The sequence below is a fragment of the Globicephala melas genome, chromosome 19 (genome assembly GCF_963455315.2).
Source record: "Globicephala melas chromosome 19, mGloMel1.2, whole genome shotgun sequence".
NCBI classification, from domain to species: Eukaryota; Metazoa; Chordata; class Mammalia; order Artiodactyla; family Delphinidae; genus Globicephala; species Globicephala melas.
The window spans coordinates 29085509-29097750 of NC_083332.1; the positions used below are offsets into that span (position 1 = coordinate 29085509).

Sequence of the window (12242 nt, forward strand, 5' to 3'; positions counted from 1 at the left end):
CCAACCCCAGCCAGGGCGCGGCAGAGCGGGCGCAGGGAGTAGTGGGATGGCCCGGCAGCCTGCGTCCAGGCAGGGTCCGGGACACATGCTCGGGTGGCGAGGGGGCGCATTTTCTCCCCTCTGGAACACTGCTTAGAGCGGAGATCTCGGGAGGGGTCGGAGAAGCCCAGGGGGTCCCGGCGCTGCAGACTGGGGGAGGGGACAGTGGGCGGGGCGGCACCTCCCACAATCCATTCCCTGCGGAGGGGGCGGTGACCTCCGTCCGGCCCCACCCAGCCTCAGGGACCGGGAAACTGGGACCGGAGGCGGCACGCGCATCAGGGGCGCCTGGACGCCCAGGTGCGTGCTACCCTCTCCCTAGCCGGCGCCAGGACGGTTGGGCCGGGCGGTTTCAGCCCCAGACACACCTTCCCGCGGCCTCTGTGACGCACCGCGCGGCCTCTGGGGCTGGACCGGCGGCGCGGCGCGCGCTGTGGGGGCGGGGCGGGGGCGGGGCGTGAGGGGCGGACCCGGCAGCGGCCCCGCCCCGGGGCCGGAGGAGCAAGGACGCTACGGAGCAGGCGCGTCCCGCCGCCGTCGCTGCCGCTGCCGCCGCCGACGATCACCCTTCTCCAGAGCCGCCGCTGCAGCCGCCATTTGCACGGGGACCCCGGTGACAGGGGCTCGGCAGAGGGGCGGAGGGAGGGGGGGAGGGCCCGCGGAGCCCCCGAGGGCGGGAGCGACGCCGCCGGCGCCGGCCGGGCTCACAGCGCGACCGCGCCGCCCGCGGCGGGCCGGGAGCAGCAGCAGCAGCAGCAACAGCAGCAGCAGCAGCAGCAGCAACAGCAACAGCAGCAGCAGCCGCCGAGGCCGGGCGTGCGCCTGAGGCGCGGCGGCGGCGGCGGCGGCCCTGCGGGCAGCCAGGAGGGGCGGGGGCAGCGGCCGCCGCCGTTTGATGGATCCGAGGATCGCCTGGTTCCAGCCAGAGCAGCTCGGACCGTCCAACAGTCTGTGGATGCAGATCTGGGAGACGACCCAGGGACTGAGGAACCTCTACTTCAACCACCACTGTCACAGCAGCGGCGGCGCGAGCGGCGGCGGCGGCGGCAGCAGCACGGCCACCGGCGGGAGCGGCAGCAGCACCGGCAGCCCGGGCGGCGCGGCCCCGGCCCCGGCCCCGGCCGGCATGTACCGTTCTGGGGAGCGCCTGCTGGGCGGCCACGCGCTGCCGGTAGAGCAGCGGGACTTCCTGCCCCTGGAGACGACCAACAACAACAACCACCACCACCAGCCCGCGGCCTGGGCCCGCCGGGCTGCCGCGGGCCCCTCGGCGTCCCCGTCCCCCTTGGCGTCCTCGTCCCCGCACTCCTCGGCCGCCATCCCCGCCGCGGAACCCGCCGACCCAGCTTCGGGCAGCAGCAACAAGAGGAAGCGCGACAATAAGGCCAGCACCTACGGACTCAACTACAGCCTGCTGCAGCCCAGCGGAGGGCGGGCCGCGGGGGGCGGCCGGGCCGACGGCAGCGGGGGCTTGTACAGCGGGACCCCGTGGAAGCGGAGGAACTACAACCAGGGAGTCGTGGGGTGAGTGGTGGCCCTGCGGCCTGGCGGCCTGGCCCTTGCACACGCGCAGCCGGGCACACGCCCACAGAAGGGGGATTGGGGGGGAGCCTGGGTGAGGCCACCCCCCTCTGCCTACCTTCGTTACTGGTCCTCAGGGGGCTGATGGCCATCGCTCCATCCCTCCGCCATCCATACCTTCTCCCAACCTTGGTTAGCGGTCCACAGCTTTCCCCCCTCCCCCTCAGCTCCACGCCTTTTCTGGACATCCCCTCAGCCATCCACACCCTCCCCTCACCTCCCTTAGTCATCCACATCCTCCTTTTTAACCCTCCACACCTTCCCTGGACCCCCCCGTTATCCATCCAGTCTTTCCTCCCATCCCCCCTAGTCAAAGACACCTTCCCTCTATTCCCTCTCCAGCCCTCTAGCCCTCCCCACCCTGCTCGCCATCATCACACCCCAAAATGAAGTCGCTTAGCACAGGCAAATCATTCATTCCCTGAGAACGTTCCTGTGTTAGTGCCTTTTGACGGTACAGGACTTGGAGGTGCTTTTCTTGCCAAGAATAGAAACATCCAGAAAGCTCCTCCCCCTCCCCCAATCCCAAACAGGAATCCGTGTCAGCCCTGAAAGGCTTTGCCTGCTATTGACCCTTGGCCCATTTCTTTATTTTTTATTTTTAAAACTTTCTTATATTAGCGATGCCTTGCTTTGTGGGGAGTGAGGAATGGGGTGACAGTTAAGTTTAGGCTGATGGAGATGGTGAGCTCTTCTTCTCAGGCGGATAGAACTTTCTAGGAGTTCATGGTCCTTGGCCCCAGTTTCTCCCTGTAAAGTTGTCATCCTGGCAGAGACAGCCAGTGCTTTTCATTCTAGGGGGTAACTTTATGCTAATGAATGAATGTTGCACCACTAATGACTTTCTGTTTAAAGTTCAGCTGTTACAAAATGGAATCTTACCTGACCCCTAGTGAATTATGTACATAAACAGGGACTGTTTCCAGCTAGATTTCCCTTCTGGAAGAGCCCCTGTGCTGGAATAGATTATAGAGTCCTTTTTAAAAATTTTTGTAAAATAAAGCTTTTGGGCCGTGTGTGTGTGTGTGTGTGTGTGTGTGTGTGTGTGTGTGTGTGTGTGTTTAGCTTGAGTATGGAGAATGAGCTTTAAAATTGCTTTTCATTTTTCAGATCCTGTTTTACATTGTGGGCTACAGTAGGCAAATGAAATCACCATTAGTAGTCCTTTGTGAAACCTTTTCTTAGATTCATCCATTCAGATCTGCCCTGCTTTGGCAAGCAGAGAGAGTTCTGTGTACCTTTTTGAAGGTCTGGGTAAAATGAGTTGGTGGGTTCCATCTGCTTCTAGTGGGCTGGTGTCTGCTGTATGCTACTATTACAACTCCCACCTTTTATGGAAGATATAGTCAAGCATTTTAGGACTGGCATTGGGGTACATATCAAACCTGTCCTCACTTTCCAGAGGGGAACCTTTTTGGGTTTAGTCCTCTGTTGCTAAGCTTCAAGGGCGCTCTCCATGGTCATCTCGTTTTAATAAAAGGCTCATGGTTCCATCCTGTTAGCATTTCCAAGATGAAGCATAAACCTGTGGTTTAGTGACAAGCAAATTGATATTGAGGGATTCTGGTAGTTTCATTTCACAGGAATAAGCTCCAGTTAAGTAATCACTGTAAACTAAAATCTTGAAGTTCCCTAGTTTCATTTTACTGAAGCTTCTGCATATGTATGTAGCAATGATAACATTATAAATCCAAAATGCTGGCTTGCCTCTCTTTTTGATAGATTAGAAATTCTCCTCTCTTTCACTTGCTATTTAATGTTGAGGATACTGTAAAAGGCTCACATTTGAACTTAGGTAGAAGCAAGATGTTCTTGGTCCTGATTCAAATATTATATTGTCCTCAAAGGGATTAAGGAGAGGAATTTCCATTTCCCAGAGGGATTACTGTTTAAAAACTGATTGTAAACCTGTCTTAAAACTGCTTATCGCTTCATCAGACTTTCCATTCTTTCGCCTCCTTCTTTAGAGGATGTCAGCAGTTAAATTTTTTAAATTTTATTAAGCGGTTCCTAAGAGTGTTTTTGTAAAAGTGTCTGGGTGCTTAAAAATTCTTGTTGTGATTTACGGATCTTTATTTCTTGACTTTTACAAAAGTTTTGCTTTTTTTAATACAGGTATTTTAAAAAATCTGATTTCAGAGTGCACCTCAATGTTACGCTATTCTGAGATTAAATACAGTAAAACTATTCTGAGTTCTTGGGATGACTGACATTTAGCTAACAGATTAACAAATCGTGGTGGTCCCTGGCCTCTGAACTGACATGACTGTCCAGATAGGGAGAGGAAGAAAAAGCACATGAACAGTGGACTGGAACTGTGGGACAGCTGTATACACACTCTGTCTCACATGTTTGATCTCTCTGTGTTCTTTGTTTTGGCCAGACTGGTTGACTTACTCCCTGAACACTCCAAGATCCAGTTCAAAATCCTGACTTTGTTGCCCAGGTTCATGATTTTTTTGGTTCTTCCTCTGAAATCTTGTAGTACTTGTTTCATGCTCTTGGTATAGCTTGCTTATGTTTGATTTTCCTTTTATGTATATGTTTTCTCTTACCCACTAGGTCACTAGTTAAGATGAAATTTCTTTTTTTTAAATTGAGGTAAGATGGAAATTTCTTAAATGTAGAATAAGATGTTTGGATTTCATCCCGAAGTTTTCATGGTTCTCTTTCAAAATTAAAACTCACCTGGGCTTACCATCTCAGCCTTCTCTGTGTACCCCAGATCCAGGGAAGAGTTTGTTTGCTTTTATTTTCTTTTTTTTTTTTTTGCGGTACGCGGGCCTCTCACTGTTGTGGCCTCTCCCCTTGTGGAGCACAGGCTCCGGACGCGCAGGCTCAGCGGCCATGGCTCACGGGCCCAGCTGCTCCGCGGCACGTGGGATCTTCCCGGACCGGGGCACGAACCCATGTCCCTGCATCGGCAGGTGGACTCTCGACCACTGCGCCACCAGGGAAGTCCATAGACTTATTCTTTTTTACTTAATGATTTTAATAGCTGTGTATTATTCTGTCTAGTGGTTACATCATATTTTACTTAAACTCATCCCTATTTTAAGCATTTTATATTTCAATACATTGTTCAATATTCTTTGTGACTATGAGTTTCTCTATAGTTTGGATTATTTAGGTTAGAATCTTTTTTTTTTTTTTTTTGCGGTACGCAGGCCTCTCATTGTTGTGGCCTCTCCCGTTGCGGAGCACAGGCTCCGGACGCGCAGGCTCAGCGGTGATGGCTCACGGGCCCAGCCGCTTCGCGGCATGTGGGATCTTCCCGAACCGGGGCACGAACCCGTGTCCCCTGCATCGGCAGGCGGACTCTCAACCACTGCGCCACCAGGGAAGCCTTCTTTTTTTCTTTATAAAGTTGCTTTCACTTATTCTGTTTCTTGGAATTCATCCCCTTTCAGCGCTGGCTATGATGTAGGACGAGTCCGCCTGCCGCTTCTGGTTGTCCGTGAAAATGAACTTTAAGCCCTTTGCTTTTCAGAGATTTAATTGTTGATCATAATGGAGAAAGAGGAGATGCCAAAAGGTACCAAACATGGGAAACTTTGGCAGATTCAGAGTCCTTGGTCCTGCGTCCAGGTGTCCAGAAACTTCTTGTGGAAGGTGCTTGGCGCTTGTCCAAGCTCATGAGGATAGGCTTGTGTTGGCTGCACTGCCAACTCTGTAGATATTTTTTCAAGGCTTGGATGACTTGTTCAAAACAACGTTTTAGAGTATGAATTTGACTGTGGGACATCAAGAAGTCCCTGGTGGGAAACTTGGGTTGAAGGAATAATTTCTTGAACTGGGATGATGCGTATGGGAATGGGAAGGAGTGAATGTGAAAGGTACCACAAGGTAAGAATGGAAAAGATTCTGACTCCCTTCATGGATTTAATAACAGCTTTGAATTTGAGTGACTAGGGTAATGTTCGTGTTATTGTTGAAAATAAGGGTTATGACTGTTGGTTTGGAGCAAAAGGTATGGTGCTGTTTAGATAGAACTGTCTAGCAGGGAGATGAAATTTTGGGGCTGAGATACAGTCATCTTTACTGCAGTGGGGCAGTGTCCTTTCTTATGTGTGTTGTACGCTGTATCGTAGTAAGTCCGAGATGTTAACGCTATTCTTTGGCCCTGGCCTTATGGCCTCTTTCTGACTGTTTCTACACAATATGATCAGTGGGATTGGTGTTAGTGCTGGGCTCCAAAGCGATCAGGCAGATTAACATGAAAGAATTTAGAGGCCTTATTCCAAGGGTTTGCTCTAAGTATAATTTCTGTGCATTTGCAAATGTAGCCCACAGTAATTCTTCACTGAACTAGGACCTTCAGGCTATTGAATTTTACTGCATTTGGGTGCTTAAATGTGCTTTCAAGAAGACATTAGGTTTTCTGCAGTGTAGATTCTACACTAACAACGTAATTCATATTTGAGAATTTCAAATCTAGTATACTGTGTTCAACTAAGCTGCTTCCATGCCACAACTCATCTTCTGTCTAAAATCTGTGACAGTGAACACTGTCACACCGTCAGAATCATTGGCATTTTAGCGTGTGGAATTTTCTTCAACACCCATAAAGTTTTTAGGTGCCGAAAGGCAGAAAGAAACCATTACTAGAGCTTTTAGGAATCTACCGTGAGGTCACACAGAAGGTTTAGTTTTTTTCTGGAAAGGAAGCATGGGAAAGGGATACTAGGAAAGTCTAAGGTAGGGAGGAGGAGGGAGTGTGTGTTACAGCAGTTCTGGTCCTGGGGTGGTAGATGGCCTTACATCACAACTTCTTCCGTGAAACCGCTACCAGTAAATCCTAGTGTTAGGAGTCCAGAAGGGTCCATGGGGAGAAAATTTCAAGGGCTCCCTTGCTGGTATTGGACTAGTCAGACAGTTGTGGTTAGGTATTCTTATACCTGAGAAAAATTTAAGCCACTTTTCTATGGAAAGTAGAAAAGCAAGGTGTTGTATGATTTTACTCAGCTTTCTTTTTGTCCTTTAGAGTAAAATTTAGTGGAGGAAACTATTTCAGGATCACACCCACTGCACTGGAGACTGTATATATTAATCATTTATACACACATAGGTATGGAGTAGTCTTGAAGGGGCCGTAGGCCTAAGAGGATGCTCATTTGAAGAATTAGGGTCCAGTTCCCAGCAGCTGGTCTGAGACTGCTATTTTGACTCTTTCCTACGGAACTGGCTGGACAGCTCAGCCTACTTCAGGGATTCAGAGGATGGCCTAACCCTCTGAATATTTGTTAGGGACTCAGCTGCTACAGAACACCAAAAAGACTTTAAATTCATTTTTACCATTTTTACCATGACAGGAAATTATTTTTTTCTAAGAGAATATTTATCGAAGTTGAGGATGCCCTTGAACTAGGCTTTTCATTAATTTGAACCCAAACAGCAGGTGTTAATTTATTTCCATCCTATAAGTTACTTAATGATATTAGAGACTTTTTTTTAATACTAAGGGCTTTGGGTTATGCGGAAATTTGAGTTAAAGATTTTGGGAAAAAGCTGAATGTGGAGCTGTTTTTGTTGTGTACTGGCTCCTTAATCACTTGAAGGGTTTCAGAGTGTGGAAAAAAATCTTGCCATGTGCATAAGAGATTTCATGTAGTATCTGGTAACTGAACTCTGGAATTCTAGCTCAAGTCATGCTTTCTGTTGAAATAGTTTGAATAGTATACAGAAACCTGTGTTTTCAAATTAGTTGCTTTATTAAAAGTGCTCTATAAAATAAAAGTGCTCATGGAGCCTTTTTACCATGTTCCATATGCTGTGTTAAACCTTTTGTATTTCTTATATTAACCTTCTCATGCATAGCCCCATATAATTTTTTAAAACTTTTTATTTTGAAATATAGATTCACAGAAAGTTGCAAAAAATAGTACAGAAAGATCCCATGTTCCCTTCACCTAGTTTCGTGCAGTGGTAACATCTTACATAACTATAGTTTAATATCAAAACCAGGCAATCAACATTGTTATAATCCATAGCCTTATTCAGATTTCACCAGTCTTACATGCACTCATTTGTGTAGTGTGTGTGTGTTTAGTTCTGTGCAATTTTACATGTGTAGATTTGTGTAACCACCACCGCCGTCTTTAAGATGCAGAACTATACCATCACCTCAAAGATCCCTCATGCCGTCCCTTTATTTTCACGCACACGCATCCTCATCTCTAACCTCGAACAACCACTGATCTGCTCTCCATGTTTATAATTTTTTCATTTCGAAAATGTTATATAAATGGAATCATATAGTACTTTACTTTGACTTTTTTCCATTTACCATAACTCCTTTGAGTTCTTTCCAAATTGTTGCATGTTTAATAGTTCCTTCCTTTTTAATGCTGAGTAGTGTTCCAAAATTTGGATGTACCACAGTTTGTTTAACAGTTTACCTGGCAAAGGACATTCCGGAAGAGTTTATATGGTTTTTGGCTATTGCAAATAAAGCTGCTATAAACATTCATGTAGTACACATTTTTATGTGAATGTAAGGTTTCACTTTGGGGGGAATAAATGCCCAAAGGTGCTGAGTCATTTGGTAAGCACATGAAACTGCTAAACTCTCTTCTAGAGTCGCTGTATCACATTACATTCCTACCAGCAATGTATGTGAGATCTGGTTTCTCTGCATCCTCACCAGCATTTGGTATTATTACTGTTTTTTATTTTAGCTGTTCTCATATGAATAGCAATAGTTTATTATGCTTTTATCATATTAACCACCTCATAAATAACTCCACCTAATTTTAAGTTTTATTTTAAAAACTTCTTGGCAGTATTGAGAATGTCTGCAATTAAAAATCTGTAAGTAAAATTGACTGAAAAGGGCCTTACTTTTCGATTTGCTTTGATTTTATGCTTAGCAATATCACTTTAACTCTTTTATCATTGAATTACTTTACAGTGTTTCCTTTACGTGTTGCTTTTTCTTAGAAACTAGTATGAAGTAGAGCTTTATTTTCATTTTCTAAAAACATATAAAAGGATAACTTCAGAGTTGATTTCAAAATTTAGAGTCCTTCCTTTCATATGCTATGAATAAACTTTATTTTCTGTTGGCTTGGTTATATTTTGGGGAGTAAACCCCGTGGTTAGTGGTGATTTTTTTTTAATTAATTTATTTTTTGGCTGTTTTGGGTGTTTGTTGCTGCACTCAAGCTTTCTCTAGCAGCGAGAGGGGCTACTCTGTTGCAGTGTGCGGGCTCCTCACTGCAGTAGCTTCTCTTTGTTGCAGGACATGGGCTCTAGGCGCGAGGGCTTCGGTAGTTGTGGCGCGCGAGCTCAGTAGTTGTGGTGCACGGGGTTAGTTGCTCTGCGGCATGTGGGATCTTCCTGGACCAGGGCTCGAACCCATGTCCCCTGCATTGGCAGGTGGATTCTTAACTACTGCGCCACCAGGGAAGTCCCTAGTGGTGACTTTTTTTGTTGGTGGTGGTAGTAAGGTTTTTTTTGGTTTTTTTACAGTATTTTTACATCTGAACAGTGCCTTCAGACTGTGTAGAATAAATATATTTTCTTCATATCTATGCTAGAATAAACCATGTTTCATTGGAACCATTTTCTTGACTGAGAATTAGGACCTGGTCTCTTATCTTTCCCTTACCAGCCCCTTTAGTCACTGTTTTGATTTTGTCAAAATAACGTAACTTTTAGCACTGTCAAGTTTGTATTATAAATTGTACTTTTTTTTTTTTTTTTTTTTTTTGCGGTATGCGGGTCTCTCACTGTTGTGGCCTCTCCCGCTGCGGAGCACAGGCTCCGGACGCGCAGGCTCAGCGGCCATGGCTAACGGGCCCAGCCGCTCCGCGGCATGTGGGATCTTCCCGGACCGGGGCACGAACCCATGTCCCCTGCATCGGCAGGCGGACTCTCAACCACTGCGCCACCAGGGAAGCCCTATAAATTGTAAATTTATTGTATTGTAAATTTCTGCCAAAGCAAGAGTAAGGATGCATTAGGATTGTGGTTGTGGAGTTTTTGTTTTTGTTTTTGTTTTTTTTATTTATTTTTGGCTGCGTTGGGTCTTTGTTGTTGTGTGCGGGCTTTCTCTAGTTGTGGCGAGCGGGGGCTACTCTTCGTTGCAGTGCACAGGCTTCTCACTGCGGTGGCTTCTCTTGTTGCGGAGCATGGGATCTAGGCGCGGGCTCCAGTAGTTGTGGCACGTGGGCTCAGTAGTTGTGGCTTGTGGGCTCTAGTACGCAGGCTCAGTAGTTGTGGCACACGGGCTCAGTTGAGCCGCGGCATGTGGGCTCTTCCCGGACCAGGGCTCGAACCCATGTCCCCTGCATTGGCAGGCGGATTCTTCCGTTATTATTTATTTATTTTTTTGCGGTATGCGGGTCTCTCACTGTTGTGGCCTCTCCCGCTGCGGAGCACAGGCTCCGGACGCGCAGGCTCAGCAGCCATGGCTCACGGGCCCAGCCACTCCGCGGCATGTGGGATCTTCCCGGACCGGGGCACGAACCCGTGTCCCCTGCATCGGCAGACGGACTCTCAGCCACTGCGCCACCCGGGAAGCCCGGTTGTGGAGTTTTAAAAGTTATCTTCTAGTAATTTGGATTTAATAAAGTGTTAGGTCTGTGATGAGGTTTTAAATTTGATGTCTTTATTAAATTTAGTTATTCACCCTTGGTTTTCTTCTTTGTTTGAGGTGTTAATACCACTTTTCCTTAGAATACTTGTTTTCTGGTGTTTTTTTTTTTTTGGCCGTGTTGGGTCTTCGTTGCTGTGCGCGGGCTTTCTCTAGTTGCAGGGAGCGGGGGCTACTCTTCGTTGCGGTGCGAGGGCTTCTCATTACGGTGGCTTCTCTTTTTTTTTTTTTTTAAACATCTTTATTGGAGTATAATTGCATGACAATGGTGTGTTAGTTTCTGATTTATAACGAAGTGAATCAGTTATACATATACATATGTTCCCATATCTCTTCTCTCTTGCATCTCCCTCCCTCCCACCCTCCCTATCCCACCCCTCTAGGTGGTCACAAACCACCTAGCTGATCTCCCTGTGCTATGCGCTGCTTCCCACTAGCTATCTATTTTACCTTTGGTAGTGTATATATGTCCATGCCACTCTCTCACTTTGTCACAGCTTACCCTTCCCCCTCCCCATATTCTCAAGTCCATGCTCTAGTAGGTCTGTGTCTTTATTCCCATCTTACCGCTAGGTTCTTCATGACCTTTTTTTTTTCTTTCTTAGATTCCATATATATTTGTTAGCATACGGTATTTGTTTTTCTCTTTCTGACTTATTTCACTCTGTATGACAGACTCTAGGTCCATCCACCTCACTACAGATAACTCAATTTCGTTTCTTTCTATGGCTGAGTAATATTCCATTGTATATACGTGCCACATCTTCTTTATCCATTTATCTGTTGATGGACACTTAGGTTGCTTCCATGTCCTGGCTATTGTAAATAGAGCTGCAATGAACATTTTGGTACATGACTCTTTTTGAATTATGGTTTTCTCAGGGTATATGCCCAGTAGTGGGATTGCTGGGTCGTATGGTTGTTCTATTTTTAGTATTTTAAGGAATCTCCATACTGTTCTCCATAGTGGCTGTATCAATTTACATTCCCACCAACAGTGCAAGAGTGTTCCCATTTACCATTGCAACAAAAAGAATAAAATATCTAGGAATAAACCTACCTAAGAAGACAAAAGACCTGTATGCAGAAAATTATAAGACACTGATGAAAGAAATTAAAGATGATACAGGTAGATGGAGAGATATACCATGTTCTTGGATTGGAAGAATCAACATTGTGAAAATGACTCTACTTCCTAAAGCAATCTACAGATTCAATGCAATCCCTATCAAGCTACCACTGGCATTTTTCACAGAACTAGTACAAAAAATTTCACAATTTGTATGGAAACACAGAAGACCCCGAATAGCCAAAGCAATCTTGAGAATGAAAAATGGAGCTGGAGGAATCAGGCTCCTTGACTTCAGACTATACTACAAAGCTACAGTAATCAACAGTATGGTACTGGCACAAAAACAGAAATATACATCAATGGAACAGGATAGAAAGCCCAGGGATAAACCCACACACGTATGGTCTCCTTATCTTTGATAAAGGAGGCAAGAATATACAGTGGAGAAAAGACAGCCTCTTCAATAAGTGGTGCTGGGAAAACTGGACAGGTACATGTAAAAGTATGAAATTAGAACACTCCCTAACACCATACACAAAAATAATGGATTAAAGACCTAAATGTAAGGCCAGACACTATCAAACTCTTTGAGGAAAACATAGGCAGAATACTCTATGACATAAATCACAGCAAGATCCTTTTTGACCCACCTCTTAGAGAAATGGAGATAAAAACAAAAATAAACAAATGGGACCTAATGAAACTTCAAAGCTTTTGCACAGCAAAGGAAACCATAAACAAGACCAAACGACAACCCTCAGAATGGGAGAAAATATTTGCAAATGAAGCAACTGACAAAGGATTAATCTCCAAAATTTACAAGCAGCTCATGGAGCTCAATAACAAAAAAAACAAACAACCCAATCCAAAAATGGGCAGAAGACCTAAATAGACATTTCTCCAAAGAAGATATACAGATTGCCAACAAACACATGAAGAATGCTCAACATCATT

The 12242-nt window shown here is 46.0% G+C and overlaps 1 protein-coding gene across 2 annotated transcripts in view; it reads left to right on the forward strand.

Annotated features, from left to right (window-relative positions):
* The first annotated feature begins 742 nt into the window (after positions 1–742).
* The window catches only part of TENT4B (terminal nucleotidyltransferase 4B), a 60163-nt gene continuing 48663 nt past the window's right edge, over positions 743–12242 (forward strand). The window contains exon 1 of one of the 2 annotated variants that reach the window (XM_030833031.3): positions 743–1563. In XM_030833031.3, the coding sequence (XP_030688891.1) occupies positions 935–1563 (629 nt within the window). In that variant the 5' untranslated portion in view covers positions 743–934. The remainder of the gene's footprint in view (positions 1564–12242) is intronic. The other variant, XM_030833030.2, reaches the window with a different exon arrangement.